This window comes from Adelges cooleyi, unplaced genomic scaffold (genome assembly GCF_023614345.1).
Source record: "Adelges cooleyi isolate 19-005CV unplaced genomic scaffold, UGA_ACOO_1.1 ACOO_flye_CR_arks_rails_tigmint_CR_PRNA_21, whole genome shotgun sequence".
Classification (NCBI taxonomy): domain Eukaryota; kingdom Metazoa; phylum Arthropoda; class Insecta; order Hemiptera; family Adelgidae; genus Adelges; species Adelges cooleyi.
The window spans coordinates 9272353-9292593 of record NW_026095871.1 but is presented as its reverse complement, the minus strand read 5'-3'; the positions used below and the strand labels follow the sequence as shown (position 1 = coordinate 9292593).

Here is a 20241-nt window from a genome sequence, read left to right as displayed (position 1 = left end):
AAAAATTACACTTTAAAACTGAAAATTGTTTTTGATAAATTTATATTAGTAATTGAGCGTTAATTTTAAACTTTTTTTTTTAGTTAAAATAATTGTTTCGCAGAATAATTGTAAACATAATGTTGATCAGCCAGTATGTAATTATATATATATATATTTTTTTGAGATTTTTAATAATTCAAACCAGGTATCAGCGGTTTAGTAAAATAATTTTAGATTGTTGTTGCGTGCGATAACGGTCGAGTTTACCTACCCGTTTCGAATTAGCGTACCATCACTGTTATTATACTATAACAATAACGTCATTTACTGTGCAACGATGCCACCGTAGAGAAGGTAGGTGGTATAGGCATACGGTTTCCGGTTAATATGTATTTTATAACGTTAATAAACCGGGACTGTGGTGGATTTATTGAAGATCGTGCCGTTTCTACAAAACAAACACACGCACGCAAAGGATTAGCCGTTTTGACTGGTGAAACAGCATTGATATTCGGTGGCAGGATCGACACCGTCGGTAATGCGCTTGTCCTCGGCCCAAGCAGCCAACTTGCGGCCTATCAAATCGTTCCGGCCCGGTCCGTGGTCGGCGGTGAAGTCTTGTTCCGGCACAAAAGTGTTGGCCACGGTGTTGAAACGTCTTTCCGGTCTTTCGTGATAAGCAATGGCGCAGTTCAAGTCGTAAAGCGACGACAGGTTGTTGCGGTAACCGCCTCGGATCCCGTGTTCTCGAATTAACATAATCGGCAACCCCTGGAACCCATTTTTTTTTGTTATTAAACTCACTAATCAAGAGTGTATTGTTTTAGCTAAAAAAATGTGTTGAAGCAAAATGTTTACTTCACATAAAACCATAAAAATTAGTTCTTAATGTTAAAACTACTACTTTAAAGGGTAATTTATAGAATTAACCTACATAATTTATTTGATTCGCTTATTAATATTGTGGAATAGTCTAAGTAAAACAGCAACTAGTCGATAACCGGTTTGAAATAGATGAGTAGTCATGCGGATGCTGGTATAAATCATATTACAGTAACCTATAGTTGTATCTATGAATAATTCAAATGACCAGTCATCAATTTGCATAATTCCCCCGACTGTAATACCGATAAACCAAATATGTAGGTTATATTAATCACGTTTTAGAAAATTACCTTCTAAAACTACCCTTAAAAATAATATTTTTAAGTTAAATATTCAAAACTAATTTTGATGCTTTTTATATAATAATGATTTCATTCGAAACTTGTTAACCTAAATAATTACATCATAGAAATAATGTTATGTTAATTAAAATTGTGGTTACCCTGTATAAGTTTTCTATTCAAAAATCGACCAAAGCAATTAACATTGTTTTTTTTCACCAAAACAAATTACATGATTATAAAAACTAAACAAATCAATTTTGAATACTTCAATAAAGCTTTTAGATCTTCGCCTCTAAAGTAAATATTTTGAAAAACGGAGTATTCTTTTTATATAAAATTCTAAATACACAATTCGCTTGCATTTTTTTAGATTCTATTCAAAGTATTTATAAATAACAAGTGTAAATACAGTATTACCATCTTAAAGCTCAATGAACTGACATTTTCGGCTATAAAAAAACCCACCTTGAAGTTTACCACCAAATAAAATATTATATAAGTAAGTTACAAATCATCCACTTTAAAAAATAATAAGATAATATCAAGGCAAGGAAAATATGCCTATATAAATAAACTTGAAAATATTATTATGTACCAATGCTCTGATCCGGGTTTTCCACAAAGTGCTTTCATCCTTTTTTGGCAAAACTCGAGCACGGTATTCCCTTTGATATTCCGAATCCTTATTGCCGTCTTGGAGTGGCATATAGCCATCGAGTCTTTCTTCGTACCAATTCCCCACAAGGACTTTATCATTATAAATGTTACCGCGTCGGCTATTATCTTTGTTGTTTACTGACATTGCTGGATTTCGTCACTGTCCGTAATATTTTCAACGAACACTTTAATAAATTAATACTATTTCGATATTTTGTTAAAAAATAAATACTATACAAATTTGTTTTTTAATTTTTAAATGTGTACGTACAGTTGTCGTTAAGGCATTGTTTATGGGACATAATATATTATTGTTTTATGTTTCAACTTTAATCGGTTATACAAACACACTCTTGAAAACAATACATGTGAGTACATAAGCGAATCAAATTTAAATAATTATTAGCGTTGTTAAGAATAAAAAACGCAACGTTATTTTTAGTTTTTACGCTCGCTTATTTTTTAATGTTTTATAGAAAAAAAAAATCATCGTGTCTGTTACAAATACAAAAAAAAATACCGCTACACGTCGAAGTTAAAAATGTTATCGTTAATACAAATTAAATATTCATGGTATAACAAATGTCAGGTAATGGCAATGTTGGCGTTTAATACAAAAAAAAACACTCTTAAATACTTTTCCCACGTAGGTATATTATGTTAGGAAGGTGTGGGGTGTTTCTCATGCGTTTCTCGGTTAGGTCCCCATTCGTTATCATATACATATTTAAAAGCCCCGAGTTGTACGTGTATCCCATCTTCCATTACGACCCGAACCGACCAGAGCTTTTTTTTTATTGTTAGACCGCGCTTTTTTCACTCTTAAGTGAATGCGCAAAAGTTACGATTTACACGGTAGTACATACTACATATCATGTTATACGGGGCGCAGAATAAAATATTATACTCTGTGGAAGAAAACAAAACACGAGGCCACCGCAGAGTTATTCACAGGGAAAATATACCTCCTGAATGTTTTATTCGGGAAACAAGCAAAGAGCTTTTGTTTTGCTCAAGCCTCGGTCAAATGGAACAGTTGTATTTTTTAAATATTATGTTTTTCGAAAATTGAAATGATACTCGTGACTCCGCATACGCGTTAAAAACAGTTCTTGAAGGAAAAAAAATTATCCATCATTTCACTTTGCAAATATTTTTTCAGATATCAAATTTTGATTCGGATCTACTTGCCATGATGTCAAAACTAATAGAATACACGGTTTGGAGCATTAAGAACTTCCTAATTACACAGCGACGTTTTTCTATTAGCATATAATTTTGTGTGTTTATTTTTTAGTATAAGTAAAACCGCACTTGGAAATGATTTTAATAATACGATTTAAAGATATCCGAAATAGTGTGTTTAAACTTGATTAATGCATTATCTAGATGATTATTTAGCTAACGTTTAATTCAAATAATGCACAATTCTGTATTCCATATGGTTAATGTCTAATAGTAGTAAGGTTATTATATTATGTGGTTATATTGCAGTCTGTATGGAATCTACCGTTTTTTGCATATATTATTTATTAATCGAAAACGTTCCTAAATCCTTATTGTGTTTTCAGACCTGTCGACGTGTCCGTCTGTCGAACTAAAATATTTATTTTATCTATACCACAGTACACCCACCACCATAATTTTGAATGTCGTTACATTTAATGCAGTACATTCCATTAGAGTCATTCGATGCGGCCGACCGACTTACTAATATAAAGAGTGTAATGTATATTTAGTTTTAAAAGAAGTATGAAAACGTCAAAGATGAATCGATAATAATCACACAGAAACTTGTGGATTTGTAATATATGTAATGTGATTGAGTGTAAGTACTCTGGGAAAGAATACTTTGTAGAACTTCTGATATGCTTGTAAAACAATACACAGCAAAACATCATATTATATTTTATCAATATGTTTAAGGTTAGGTGAGATATAGCATTCAATTATTTTCAATTTTAGTAAGATAATTCAATTTTATTTTTTGTTTATGTATCATTTATTCTGGTTTGTTAACGATACATTTTTAAATCAATAAACATAATAATATTAAACACTATCCTAAATACAGCGTTTGTGTAAATATAATTTGTTGTTATTTTCCGTATAAGCGTGACCAAGATAAGAAAACAACAACAAAGACGTGTAAAACAAAACAGAACCAAAGAAACTGATAAGTCAATTTTGATTTCCCAAGAGATGAATCTGGTCTGCCGCTCATCATTCATGAGGTACGGTATATTATTTCTACGAGTTGCCCCCACAGATAGCTTCACCGTTTGCCTTGACTATACTTGTTGTACACGTAGTTTCAACGTGGAGCCGAACAAGTTAAGTCAATAATAAATATAAGATAATTGACGTCATACATGTCAAATATTATATTGTATTCACGCAGTACAAAAGTTAGAACGTATAAAAAGCAAAAATTCGCAATCATTAAAAAAACCACGACAAATAACGTACCGCAAAATCCATTCCAATAAAAAACAATTTCTGATGACTACACAACGGATAATACACCTATAACTGACAACAGACAAAATATAGGATACTAATTTTAAACAAAAAAACCGAATTGCAATTCAATACAAACGAGTGGAAGCGTTCGCGATTCCGACTAGTATATTATTATTCTCCGCGAGGGCGTAATCTAACTTATACATGTATGGTAACCTCGTGATATCACCGCTAAAGATTGAAGTTGATCGAGGGTGATAAATGGATCCATTAGACATGCGCAGATATAAATTGTACGTTGTTTTTACATTTTTACAGTCAGCATTGCCAACGGTACTCCGGGGATTATCTCAATCATTTTTACTAACCAAATTACTCGACATTTTTTACCTGTCATAGCTGGAACCGGATTTTACATTGCATACACATTTATCAAATATCGCCAAGGCAATTCAATAAAGAGTTTGCCTCTGTGACCTTTTTCTTTCTTAGAATTATTGATGGCCTTTTGTACGTCTTCGGTTTTCTCGTAATATACAAATGATCATTGTTCCATCTCTACGCACATGTTGAAATTGTACTCAGCAAAGCGATATATCATGCAAAATATTGATTTTCTGACCTAGGGGATAGATTCAAGTAATTCTCGAAGATTTTTTTTTTCTTTAATTCAATTTTATCATTTTTCTTAAAGTTATAAGTAGAAATATTAGAACTTAAAAAAATGATTACTGTATAGCTAAGCACCTATATTAACACCTATAGCACCACAGTTAATTCTATTTTTTAAATAGTGAAAATTCTTTTAAACTGTTTATGGTTGAATCAAATTTTTAATTTGACAAGGAAAAATAAAAAAAAAATAATAAAACCCATTACGTTGGGAAATTTGTAGGTAATTAGATATTCTTGAAGTATAATTTGTGTACGTGGATGTGATGAACAAGTATACTATATAATTAAACAGTACTTATAGGCAAACTTGTCACTATTGACCCTAGATATTTCAATAGGTATAACTATAACTATTTATCACGGAATTATTTTGAATAACAACTATTGGTTAAAAAAATGTATACAAACCATACATAAGACTGGTCCTATAAATTTCATTTAAATCATGTTTTATCCAAAAAAAATATTGGGAATCTAGTGTACATGGTGTTAAAAAAAATGTCAGGACAATGTTACTTATACACGCTAACATGGGTTAATAAAAAAACAAATTACTTACAATTAGATATGGTCAAATTATAATTAGAAAATTTCAAAAGCGCTTTCGCAAACATACTTCATACTAATAAATTTATGAACTTAAAATGCTGTCGTTTAGTTCGAACACAATTTTCTAGAAAACCAATCAAACCCGAAACATACTGTATACAATTGACCTATTTTGTTACAAATGCACTTGAACCATTCTTTTATTATAACAAATTTGCTGGTATATACAGCTGCTAGTAAACACGTATATATAAATTTTTTTTTTGTATTGCTTTGCATGAATATTCTTACATTATTGTTGTGTTACGTAAAAGTGTTTATCCCGATCGGTCGGTGCAGCAGGATATTCGACTTTTGAATGTGCATAGTTTTATAAGTAAGCAAAATACTACCTAACACTTTGCAGATGGCGTGCAATGCGACTCAGGATGGGCAAATGTTGGCGATCATTGTTTGCTATACAGCACTGTTAACTTCAGTGTTTGCCGCAAACACTTTGAGTGTTCTGCTGTATAGGAATAATTTTGAATACGAATATAAAAATCTACTGAAGATCGATACCGGCTATTCAAACGACCCTGCACCCCAAGAAATAACGGAGTACAACGCAAATTTGGTTTACAACACCCGCCAGCGTCGGTATAACGAATTGGAATGCACTTATCTGATCAGCAGCTTATGGCACATGCGTCTCGTCCAGTCGATGTTAGCAAGTTCCATGGAACTAAAAACTGTGATTGAAGTACTAACGTCGTACGGTCCGACCGCTCAGAAACAGGTAATTAGAGTGTGCCTGTAATTCGGTAGGTTAAGGTCTTTAATTATTATTGACAAACAAAAAACCGGGGTTTAATAATAATAATTAGGCAGATAGAACTATAATTCTCTGCATCTGATAACGTTTAACGCTTTACTGTGTTGTAGGTGGCCACGTTAGTAGACCTGGACGTCTATGGAATGAAAAAAGTGTGGCAGCTTTATTTGTACACTCAGTTGCTAGGCTTGTACTCGAATAGCGTTTGCTGTTCCGACGCTTTGGACCCGGCCGAAGGCAAGAACAGACTGACGAAAATACACGAAACCCATTTGAAAGCAATAAAATGGTACGTGGGTTGGTTCTGTCAGTCGAACAACGAATTCGAACTAAGACTGCCGTTCAAAAATCATAATTTCAATAAGCCGGCACAGACGTCAGACTCCCACGAGGACGCATTAATAGCGCGCGTCAAGATCAATATCAGCATGATCGACGATCTGATGGACTGCAACGAGAAAACAGCATCGGTGCCGTCCAAGAGCATCGAATTTTTGTCACTGCAAAGTTTGTATTTCAACGATTTCGGACGGACAACGCGTGTGGATTACATTGTGACCGCGTACAATGTTCAGATCGATTTGAAAGATTTCCCCGAGACGTTGGCGAGTGCCTTGGGCAAATCGCGTTGCTTGCACTGGTCCTGCGACAATCTCAAGAGTTTAACCGAATACCATACCATGTGCCTGGATTTCGTCAAAGCCGTGTGGCTGCGGCTCACGTTGAAACACATTTTGTACTTGAACGACCTGAAACACACGAGAATGCGATACATCAAAGAGTGGTCGAATATGTTGTTGGATTTCCTAACGTTCTTTGAATTGTTAGAAGACGAAATGTTCGCATACCTGTTGGTGTTCTTCGCCAACGACCCGATGGTCGTGAACGACGAATTTCTCAACGAACGAATACGCAATGAAATACTATCGGATCTTACCGATTTGTCGACCTCGCTCGGTTGCGAGGCCGACGGTCCGATGGTACTCGACGGCAACGAGTTCATAACCACTTGTCACGGCTGTGATTCTTCAGACGACATGTCTAACCTCGGGCCCCAGAACTCGATACAGACTAATAGTATCGGATGCGCCAAAAGTTACATTGCACAAATGAAAAAAGCGTTTGAAAATGTCGATTTTAAAGTCATCCGCAAAATAGCGTTGTCGTATGACAAACCAAGCCCTCGACGTTTTAGACGGCGTATGAGATTTTTACGGTAGATCTAATGTGTTGTTATTTGGAAATTTGTCATAAATGAGATAAATGCGGCTATGAAATATAAAATTTGTATACAATTATTTTTAAAAAATCGTATTATACAATTTTTTAACAATTGTTAGTTCTTTATTTTTATCCATACCGTTAAAATGTGTTAACAATTTATTAAGAAAAATGTATAATATAACATAATTACGTACTATTAAATGCAAAATGTCTAAAGAACTCTAAAATACTTGTTTTATTTTTTAATGGAAACATTCAGATTTCAGAAATTCGGATTTTGGTTTTTAAGTTAAGTTATAAAATTATTGAATTAAATAAACATTATGAACGTGTACGCATATAAATGTTTTTTTTTTATAACAGTAGTTTTTATTCTATTTAACTAAGATAGTTTAGGACTGAACACCTTTGCAGCTTGTATTTTATTTTAAATAAACTTTGAAGTTTACATTAATAACTTATCAGTTTTATACACTGCGTGAAATGGTAGGTATGTGTTATTGAGTGTACCAGAACGCGAAACACGTGTTTCAACTGTTACTAATAGTAAAATCAGTAGGGTTGAATTAAAAATTGATTTGCATAATGTACTAAGAAACCGTTTAATTGGGTAATTGATCATTTTGTTTAGAAAAAACACCAAACGTTATTATCGTTTGGTAACTACTTAAATACTTGTAATCTGAAATAATTACAAGTGTAAATCCAAATAACGTAAAACACTTTTTAGGTATCCCGAGAGAAAAATACATATATATGGGACATATTCGGTTCATTTAAATTGTGTTTATTATTCTATTAATCATATTGTTAACGTATACATAAAGATAATTAAAAATATATAACATTAAGTAGAAAACACTAACAATGAGGTTATAATATTTTATATTTTATTAATTTCAGTCGTGGCGTGTATTTCTAGAGGAAAGCGATATTTCGAGTACATAGTTGGCATTAAAATATATACTTCATAAACTCAATTATTATCGAAATGAGTTCAAACTTATTTTGTACGTTAAAGGTATTTAATTGAAAACTGTGTATTAAAAGACCTCTTTATAATATAATAACGTATAACGATGTTTGCGGAACATTATTAAATTTTCTCATTGAAAAATCCCCTTGAAATACCCGTTTTAAGTTTAATTTATAACGTAACCCTTTACGGAACATGTTTACTCTTTCAAAGTTCACACTTGTGTTTATGATCAAAGACGACCTAGTACGCACAAAGAATACTAAAATCGCACTGTAGGGGCGATCAAAATATAAACGTTATCGAATTATCTTTGCACACGGTCGACTTCACTGCGGACTGTGTGTTGTGAAAAAGTGAGGAGAGAATTTTGCTTTGTGATACTTCAAACACTAACCAGTTAGTTAATTCAATGCATAGGACCCATAGGATATGTGTTTAAAATCACCAGGGCCGAATAAATCCACAGTAACCCCGTTCGAGGCACATCATCGGTGGTTATACGATTCACTTTTAACGAGTTTTAATGTGCTGAAATATTATCGACATTCGAGCGATTGTAAAATAAATGACAATACTGAATAATCATATTATACCAACGTTCATAACTATAGAAATGAATTTGTTTAGAGTATTTTGTTGCGGGCCGAAAACACAATATTATACTTTTGTATTGTTAGTTTTTGGATTTTTTCTTAATTTTTATTTTATCATATCCAATAAAATATGGACGATGACTTGAAGAATAGGGAAGATACGACTGTGGTAAGCTTTCCGACCATTATCGACTATTGTGGAAGTCATGCTTACGCCAAGCGACAAAACGAAAAACATCGTGTGTTTTCGAAAAGTCGGATATTCGTAAACAACGGTAATGCGTTCAACAGTAAATATATTATACTTAAATACACGAAGAAAACTTTGAACGTGAACAAACAGAACGCGACAAAATCGAAATATAGTAATAATAAGAATATATCGGAAACACGAAAAAAGACTACACTGGCAGAAAACACTATGTTTGCAAGCGTTATAGGACTGTTAAGTAAAAAGCAATATAACGTTTTTTTAGATCAACCCACTAACGGTAGTAAAATGAAATACCTGAGACAAATGTGCGATAAGTATTTCGGTTTTTTCGAACCTCATTCGAGGCCACTAATGAGACCTAAAATCAAAACAAATTTCAAGGAACACGGGAATACGGGTAATGCGTTTGAGATAATGACGGTCGTTAGGGATAGGCCGTCGGCCAAATTGCAACAACACTTAGACGGATGTTCGATGCTGGACGAAAATGACATTGCCGCCAATTTAATGTTGTGCGGCACTATTGTGTTCGACATTACAAACGACCATGTAGCCGAAATCGAACAAGCGAGGACCGCATTTGATCACTTATACGACAAATTGATTAGGCTTAACGACACAGAAATAGAGCATTGTATGGAAAGAGGAATCGTCAGAGTATTTATACTGATATCGTCCGTGGCGATTTGGGCGAAAGAAGATAACGAAAAGAGCGAAACGGTGTTGGGCGAGGACGGCGAAACGATCAACAATATAACGCCCGGCAACGTGCTAAAACAGCTGCCGATGGCCAAGTACCAAGCGCTTCACGAGCTGGAAAAGATCATCATGAAGTCCAATTCGTCCAGGGTCAAAGCAATACTCAAGGGTTACGTGCTGGGCACCGGGCTGATATACGGCCACGAGGAGAACGCCTTGCGCCACGTGTTCGGCTCCGCGTGGAACGACCCTAAGAAAATGTACACGCTGGCCGAGAACAAGATCGTGCCCGTGTTTCACGTGGACGACTTGGCCGAGTTAGTGTCGGTGGTGTCGGCCGATCATGGTAAGATAAGAGACCGGTATATCTTAGCCACCGAACAGCAATCGTACGGTTTCAACACCATTGTGCAGGCTATTCGGAACCATATGTGCGGCTCCGTGCTGGTGCCGACCAACGACCAACGGTCGATCGTGGATCAATACAAGTTGACCGATCTCACTTACGACCTACTGTGCGCCGATCTGATCATCGACCCCATGCTGGACGTCACGGTGCCCGGGTTCCAGGGCCGAAAGAGTCCGATCGTAGCCGACCCGAAAATAGTAGTCGAGGAGTTCATCCAAGCTAACGGGTTGCACCCTTTCAAGGTGGCCGTCTTCGGAACACCTCAGCACGCGGTCGTCAACTTGGCCGCGCGAATAGCTCAGCATTACGGCGTGCGTCTGATGGCTGCCGGGCCGTCGTTTGTTAACTATCTAAACGCGATCAAGGAACAAGATCAAGAGGCGCTAACGTCCCGGATGAACGAAGTTTGCGAAAACCGACTGAACTTCATCAGCGCCTCGGCTAAAGCGTCGGGTATGCCGGAAAACGAATGGCTAGACCGCATTTACGGGACACACGTGAGTCAACCGAGCGAAATCAACGGGGCAGAAGGAGGAGAAATAGGACAAATGACGGCGGACGAGAACTCCAAGTCGTATTCGCGGTTCTCTAGCAATTATCTAACCGAACCCGAAGGATCTGCGGCCATGTCAGAAAACAGCGCTATACTCGCCAATTTGGAATACAGCATGTACGTGCGGACCTTGTCGGACGGCCCCAAGAACATAGTGTTCGATTTCGACGACCAAATCGAATCGATCAAGGTCGAGATGCGAGATCTCAACGAAAAGTACGCCGACTACGAAGCCAACATGAACGACAACGGAGGACAGTTGAAAGACCATTATCTGATACCGTTGCTCCGAAAGTCTTTGGCGTCGTTTGCCTGTCGCCATCGGGGTTACGTTCTCGGCGGTCTACCGTTCAACGTGGACCAGGCGAAAACTATTTTCAACGACACAAGAGTGGGTCATCCGGACGTAGTGGTGATCTTATCCGGTGGCAAAAACGCCAAGGCCATGCAAAAAAACGACAAAGACGACGACGACGGTGCTTATTTACGGTGCGACGACGATTCGGTGGAATACAACAGCAACGATGATGACGATCAGACCGGAAACTCTGAACAATTCAACAGGCGACCGGGCAAAGGCAAAACCGGACGGGACGCCAATAAAAAACTCAATGGCCCCGGTGATCGAAAAAGTCATAGCCTGGACGATTTGAGTAGGGCCAAGGAATATTTTTCGGGCAACGGTGTACGCGTGATAGAGCTAAACGTACCGCCAGAATTGTTAAACGATAAAAGCCCGAACAATCTCTACTACAAACCGTACGTGCGTACTATCGTGGCTAAAGTCGGCAATCCTTATAAAGGTGATATAGCGCTCGAGGACGAGTTGGCGAAAAAAACTAACAGAACGAGTGCGGCGGATGACATGGAGCAAAAACAGTTGGCAGAACGTGTAAAAATTGAAAGCGCTTTTGAAAAAATGGAGGCCATGAAAAAACAGTGGTGTCGAGACATAGTTAACACTTTGCAGATAGACAGGAAAGAAGACACTAACGATTTGACAAAATTGCATAACCGACTAGTTACGGACATACTGCCAAACTTATTGAAAGAAATCCGAGTGAACGATTTAGTAGAAATGAATTTGTCGACAGTAGAAAAAACTTTAAATAAAAATAAATTATGTGAAACCCTAAACGACGAAGGCATTGAGTATGGAAAATGGCAAACTTCGAGTAAATACGGTTTACAGTTTATGAAAAAGTCATAGATCTGTTTTTTTTTTATATTTCATTCGATATAAATTTAAGAGTTGTTCAGTTATGTATAAAACAAATGTTTTACGTAAAATTCCCGAACTAGTTTTTATGTAAAACACCTGAAGTTAGTATATAAATAGAATATGAACAGAGTATACTATTATGCTATTTCATTATCCTTTATTAGTTAACAATGCTTTTTCTCTTCAACTCAACCAGAACCGGATACTCAAAATTTAACACGATTTTTATACCTCTATATCTTAATAACGTGACAGCCATCTTCTAAAATATTAATCAATATAGTGGTTATTTCTATACATTATAGTTGGGTATAAATATAATTTTAGGATAAATGAGAAGATGGTGGCTTCCATGTAAAAATGTTTTATTACCCTAAGTGATTTCTCTGATTTAATCTACTCCGAGACACAACGCTAACGATCTTGTTAAATTATATACTTGGCGCGGTCTCTGTGCGAGATATTTCAGACCAGTTTAGTGCGGCTATTGTTCACCAGATAGTGCAAAGTGTGTCAGAAGGCCCTTCAAATTTAAAAAACTAACAAGCATAACGATATTTTTACATTAAGTCGACAAAATATGTTTCGGATTACATTAAACTATAAATAAAGAACACTTTATAGCGTAAACAAAAATATTTTCAAAGACACTGAGACGTTTACTAACGTTATATTGTTTACACTGTGTAGTTAATTTTTTTTAAAAGCCATATATCGTGGTCAATGTTGCTCATCTCTTAAATCCACTAGACACTTAAATTATGACTACAATTATAGAATATGCATTTTCTAAATGTTGGCAAAACCGTTAAGCTATCATTGGGCTAATGATGTAAATGTATCACTCAAAACTCGGTCAACAAAGGTAAATTTGAATAAGAAACGAATGAATTGCTTTTAATACTATTCTCTTAGCACGAGTCGGTCAGTATAAATTGTGTTGAAGCGGTATTGTGAAAATGTTCAGATAAAGTACCTATATTATAATATATTATTATAATTTATCACACGGATTAGCAGACCGACGCGACGCGACCACATGAAGAATGATATCGTTGATGAACAACACGTGGCCGACCGCCGTCGTCGAACGACCGTGTCGGACATGCCAATCGAATTTCGCAGTCATTCCCTTCACCCACTAAAAAAATAAAAATAATAATAACGAAATAAAATCCAACTGCAGGAACGATAATACATTTAATTTTTCCCAGGAGGCGCGATGGTCTCCCTCGGAAAACTTCAACGCGTTCGCATCAATTCCTAATCGACAATGGATGCCATTTAATGCGCACCCTACGAGGCACGAGCACATCCAAATAGTAATTTTTCAAAGTCTTAACGGTTTTGGGGTTGAGCGACAATTCAATATATAATCGTTCGCCATATAATAATAATAACATCTAATATAGAGATTGTATATTATTCCAAGATCGATGAAAACCAACACAACGTTGTTAATACTACACCGCCCATTGCAAAACCGCATCTTCACTCTCTCTGCGTTTACAATAGCAACTGCAGCACTTCTACTAGTCATCTGCAATGGTCTCCAAAACCTCTGTCGCCACCGCCGTTCTAGCCCCTTTATCATAAATACCTATAATATTTACTGACTCGTCTATTGTTATCCAATAACCGTCCGAAAGCACAGTTACTTTTTCAATGTCTTCGCCTTTGTCAAACGAATCATTCTCTGGCGTTTATCGTCTTTCGTAATGATGTTTTTAATCAATTAATGAGAATGAGATTAGAAGCACATTAGTAAGCACACGCCATTTATCTTTACAACTAACTTGGCAACATCACACTGTCCAGTATCCACAATTTTATGTTGTGCAATGCGAGCACAGTTATTTTATAATGGGGCCTGCTAAAATTTTAATACTTAATAATGTTTTTTTTTTCAATGTTAATTTGTCTTGAATTATTAGATAAGTATTTTTATGATTTTAAAATATTATTAAAATTTTTATACCGTTTTTACTTTTCGGTCAAAATATTTTTGAAAATACAATGCTATACTTTGCTGTCCGGGTAATGAATTAAAAATAAATGAATTACTTGTCTAGCCTTGGGAATAAGTTTATGATGCGTGGTCAGGTTTTTTCTAATGTAGTACTTTCTGTTAATTATATTCGACTTATTAGTTATGTTATATGTTAAGTATATTTATGTTAAAAGTTTTTATTATAAAAATAATTAATTAATTTAAAAAAAACATATAACCCGTGAAATGTCCATTACTCTGTGTGTGCGTCATGTTTTCAATAATATTTGTTTATTAAATTTAGTTTTGATTCGTCTCCTTGAAGAAGTTTTATTTAATAAAAATAAATTGATATTTCTATCAGACAATTTTTGTTTATTTTTTATTGCGTTAACACAACCGTTTTAAATCATACATTAGCAACGATGGACTAAAATTTATCACACGTAGCGCTCGACTTAAATCTAGTCAAACTCGATTTTGATTCGCCGCGACTATTAAGACAATAAATTGGGACGTTCCAGACAATATTATATTATACTCGAATGCAAGCATGTTATAGCTGTTACCGTTGAGCGGTATCCTTAATGTACGATAATCGTTTTTTAACCAACCGCGATGACACGGTGAGAAGTGATCCAAATCACAAACGTCTGCCATAATAACTGTGACCTGAATTTATTATTAATCTAGACGATAATCGTTATTGTATTGAACGTGGCAATGACAGCAGCTGCAGTACTGAATGGTAAATAGAATACTGACAAATTACATACCGATTCGTCGTTGGCGGTTGACCCCTGGGCTGAGAACCCTGTGCTGCGGCGGTATAGTATTATTCTTGGGCGCATTCGGCGATAACACGGTTTAAGCGGCATAGGTCATTGTACAGAATAAGTTAGAAAACACATGTGAACGTCTTAATATGTACGTGAGTGTTTATAAAATAGACATAGCGGTAGGCCAGTAAAAGACCGGCGGCGCACGTGTTTTAATCAGTCACGGGGTGGAGGAAACGGCACACACTTATATAGTCCAAAATTAGCGATGTAGCCCTAGACTTGCACGGTTCTGCCACCCCAACTCTTGTTCAACGTAACTGTGCTATGCAAATCGACAAATCAACCGAATACTAATTTAGCAGTATAACAACAATGCTGGCTATATCGGCCGTGCAAAATAGTATTATAATTCAGTAGTCAATAATAATCGTTTGCCAGCATGTGGCGGGGGCCTAAGAAACGCTTCAAACGAGTTAAATTACCATAATAATATGGATTAGTTCTAGAAATCGTATGTACCTACATGTTGTGACACTCGTGGCGTATACTAGTGTATTTATAAATTCTGATACTAACAATTATTTGTACCACAACAATGTAAATTCCATGTAAACTCAATACAAATATTCAACAAGACCAGTGACCACCCTTCTGAAATGTAGAAAAAAAGTCACCTATATGTGTTCTATGAATTAACCTTATTGGCGATAACGATACAATTTGACTTTTATGAACTAAATTACACTTAGGTAAGTTATAAGGTTTCATGTGTGTGTTTTAAAAAAAATATATATTTCAGGAGATTATTTTGAAGCTTTCAGTACTTGCATGTGATAAAAATGTATTTGAACATTAAAAAAAAATAGGTACAATGTGTTTGTATTTATTTTCTCCGCAGTCAGGACATATTACTATTATTATTATAAAGTATAAATAACATAATAATATCTTAAACCCGTCCGGGCGCAGGGATGAAGTTACAGCCGACCGGATGTGTACATAATAATATGCCACCACGGATTGTTTATAAATAGAAACGTTTAATTAAGTGAACGCGCAAGTATTATTGTTCGACTGATGCAGGATGTTACGATTATATTAGTATTGTCTTAGTTTATAGGGAATAACATAATATTATTAATCCTACATAAAACCAAGCCGATACGAATTGACAAAAAGTGCAAACGCTGATAGTAATTAAATTTTTAATTATTAATATTTTTTCTAAAAACCATTTATTCGTCGACAGTTATAAATCAAATAGGTATGCAAATATCATAGTGTTAATAATTTTTGTTGAATCGTGGACCGTACACACACGTTGGTCGTTATTCCTGTCGAGTGAGTCACCCACTTTGTATTCCTGACAATAGGTCCCCTGCTGCCGGTGCTAAGCGTCAGAGTCGAGGGGGATGAAATTTGAAATCTCCTATGAGCCGCTTGCACTATATTATACGGCCCTGGACGACCGCGTAAGAGTCAACTAAAACCATCGCCACTGACTACCGCGTCGATGTAGTGATTGATAGCCTCGACTTGGAGATAACGCTAGCTTATAATTATTTTTTTCCCTCGTTAATTTCAAAAATAAATCCGTGTTCCCGGAGTCCCAAATGAATGGACTCCACTCCCTGCACTTCCTCCCCCACCAACCAGAGGTGGTATGGCCGGCGAGGTGACACGAACCGCGACTGAGAAAACTCGTTCCGATTGACAGCATGTAGAAAACCATTTGAGAAGTTATCCTATATATATTTTCCTTTGGCCCTAAGCCAAAACCTAAACAAATCAACCGTCAGTCGACTATCAGCTGTTCGGTAAATTCGCCCTTTTTGGACCAGACAATCCGGAAACGTGTTCATTCCAAGTGTATTAATTGTGTCTTGTCTTAATTTTCATCGATCTTGTTTAATTATTTTTGAATTTGTCAGAAATGTTTTAGTCTGCGAATACACTGTTGTGAATATATTTAGCACATGTAAAGTTCCGACACCTAAACAGATATCATTTTGGAAGTGCGACAAAATTGAACTAAATATGAAAGAAAACTAAGTTTTGTTCATATCAGCATATAATATATGTTAAATTATATAATATTTATTGTAATAGTGAAGAATACACATGATTAAACGCTTTTGTTTTTTTATTTGATAATCATTTTTTTTTTTCTAAGTCTGAAAATTAGACTTAAGGTAGATCTAACATAAGGCTATAACATACAATTTTCTCAAAAATCAGTTGTCAAACTTTTTTTTTTATTAAGGAAACCCCCCCCCCCAAAAAAGGGGAAAAATTACACTCACGGGACACGGTGTATTAAATTAACAGATTGTTAATTGTGAACGCATCAATAGGTATCGAGGTAATATTTTCATTATATTAAAGTTAAATACGATGTATGAGTATTGCAAACAATTATTATAGAAAGACAATCGTCCCTTACTGTATCTGCCCTATTACTAAAAATACTATTTTAAGCATATTTGATTTTACAATATTTTTTCTCTTAACACACTTCTATCCATCTACGTATTCGCAACGAATATAATAATATACTTAACCCTCTGAATATCCCTTAACTTAAAATTAACGGAAGGAGTTTATCAAACCTATATTTTAGTTCAACGACTTTATCAGGTGGACTATGAAGTTTTATAAATATAAATTTTAAATAGAAAAAAATTAAAAGCAAGTGTTGCCTTATGTGGGAGGCTCAATTCGGGTAAAAGCCAAGGAGCAGACAATCTATTATTGATAATAATTACTGATCATCCAACTTGACAACATAATTCGAATAATTATTTTTTTTAATGGTTTCCAAAGGCAACTCGATGTTTATAATAATATAAAAATGGTATTTTAGTACAAAAAAAACTTATTTCAACCGATTGTATAATATATACATTTATTATAATAAAAATGTCCAGCCGAATAAAAAGAAAAGTTCAGCGTTATACTGCATGCGTGAAAAATATATGCATAATTTATTATATAGATTGAACAAAAACTGAAACTTTGGCCTGTCATAGCATTTATAATGAATATGCTTTCATATAGGAGACCAACGCTGTGAGATTGTTAAACGTCTTTAATTTCAAGTCGTATTATTCATTCGCGTCGGGTAAATCCGTTATGGTCTTGAAAACTTTTTTTTTTTAAACTTGCCAGGTTTATCGAAAAACTTTATTGAATATAAATTATTTTGTGAGCGGTGTGTATTTTTTTTTTACGTTTCCTTCAAATTTACATGATGAAGTAACGCTATTTCTCGTACACTCGAAATCATATTAAAAGCGCTTTTATTTAATTGAAATGAAAAGAAATCTGACGGGTAAACATTTCGGGATGTTGTCATGAAGTAGTACATAATACAATATGTTTATATATATATATATAAGTAAAGTGTTTACGGATTTAGACAAGGCAGCGTTTGCCGGAATTAGGGCTCAAAATGTGTGTACACAATAGAAAACAGCGGGGGTTAAGTGTAATTTACTGTTTAATTGGACAGATGGTTTGTATTTGTCGTATATACTTCAACAGGAACCCGGTTTTCGTATACTTGCCCTGTGTAGATTGTAGGTACACGTTTTTGTTTAATCCCTTTATTGATATTTCTAAACATACAAACAAAGTCTTCTGATAGTACAATCAATATAATACGATCCTATATCAATATAATAACATTTTAATGAACCCAAAACGAGTATCCGATTATAAACATTAGTAGTAAGATTAAACCATTTTGTTGAGGTATTTTATTTCACGATACATTTTAAACGGTTATTTAAATAAATATTATAAATAAATATTTTAAATCATTATTTTTTTATGCAACTACAGTAATGCAGTAATTTTGAAAAATGTTTGTTAGAACCCAGGAGATGGCTATAGTTACTTTAATGTGACTCAAACAGCCGAAGAACCAAAGTCTACCTAGTTTGATGAAAAAAATACCGTTCAATATATTATCAAGATGATAAAATATCAACGATAACAGTATCCTGAAAAAACCATAATATTTTGTATAGGGTAAAAACCTATGTTTAGGCCAATTTTCCGTCAAAAACTACCCGTTTTACTTCAATCAGTCCGATCGTTGTATTGATGCGATAAGACTTCTGAAAATATATATGAGTTCGGCATGAAGTCTACTTGAGATCGGTTAGCTTTCATTTTTTAATTTTGCCCTCAAAATTCCACAAGTTTGATTTAAATTTTTTGAAAAATGTTAAATCTCGTAGTAGTGTTTAAAAAATACCATCAAATGAAACTGGAAAAGTGGCCTGACCGATCTCAAGTAGACTTCACGCTGAACTCAGATTGATTTCCAGAAGTCTTATCGCATTAATACAACGATCGGACTGATTAAAGGAAAATCAGTAGTTTTACAGCATAAAATTGTATGAATCCTGAACAGTAGCCGTTTTAACCGACTTGTGCGTGTGCGTACGAGAGTCATTTCAACATGAATTAGACGGGTGCGAGGACGGTAGGGTAAGATAACAACACTCACACTAATGTTCATTTACTACGCACACAATGACAACGCGTAACAGAAAAAAAACAGACATTGCCTACCTACAACTCCTTAATTAAGGCCGGTACCCAATCGCCTTAATGTTAATGTTGTAATATATATAGGTACAAACTACCAACCGCTCAACAATGAAGACTTATTTTTTTCTTTTTTGTTATCATACTGGTCTCTGTTTCCTTCACTATACAAGCTATTATAAAAGTTAGTCCAACTCTTTATAAAATTACTCTATGGTTAAACCCCTCGTGATACCTGGAAAATAAGCCATACCCGATCTTATAATTTTTTTCTTCGTTTATTGTTTGTGGTGAAGGGTTTTTTGTAAATATTTTGTTCTATAGATTCGAGTTTAAATTAAATTAAATTTTTTTCATATACCTACCCATTGACTTACCTTTTGGAATGTATTTTTATATTATCAATGTTCGCGTTAAATTAATCGAGAACCAAATAATGTTGTATTATTATGTAATTCGGTCGTTGCACTCTGTTCTCGCTGTGCTATTTGTTTTTATTGCACCTCCGAACATGGCGTTCCGGCTCCCGTTCCATTATAAAACGATATTATTATTTAAAAAGCGATAACGCGCGTTAAAAATGTGTGTACCGGCCGGGCACTCACAAACTATATGACGTACAACACTCTTGCCTGTGTGCTGTAATAAAATAATAATAATTATTATGATTATTATTAGTGGTCGTTTGACGGTGTCGTGGAGGTCGGACG

The 20241-nt window shown here is 35.0% G+C and overlaps 2 protein-coding genes across 2 annotated transcripts; one reads left to right on the top strand and one right to left on the bottom strand.

Annotated features, from left to right (window-relative positions):
- Nucleotides 1-459: 459 nt before the first annotated feature.
- LOC126834964 (uncharacterized) lies at nt 460-1953 on the bottom strand. Its single transcript, XM_050567219.1, has 2 exons — nt 1747-1953; nt 460-753 (listed from the first exon to the last, which is right to left on the bottom strand). The coding sequence occupies exons 1-2, from the start codon at nt 1951-1953 to the stop codon at nt 460-462; spliced, it is 501 nt and encodes a 166-aa protein (XP_050423176.1).
- A 3917-nt stretch (nt 1954-5870) lies between these two features.
- On the top strand, nt 5871-7544 carry LOC126834742 (uncharacterized). Its single transcript, XM_050566891.1, has 2 exons — nt 5871-6273; nt 6420-7544. Exons 1-2 carry the CDS (start codon nt 5902-5904, stop codon nt 7527-7529), a joined length of 1482 nt encoding a protein of 493 aa, XP_050422848.1. The 5' UTR covers nt 5871-5901; the 3' UTR covers nt 7530-7544.
- Nucleotides 7545-20241: the final 12697 nt, after the last annotated feature.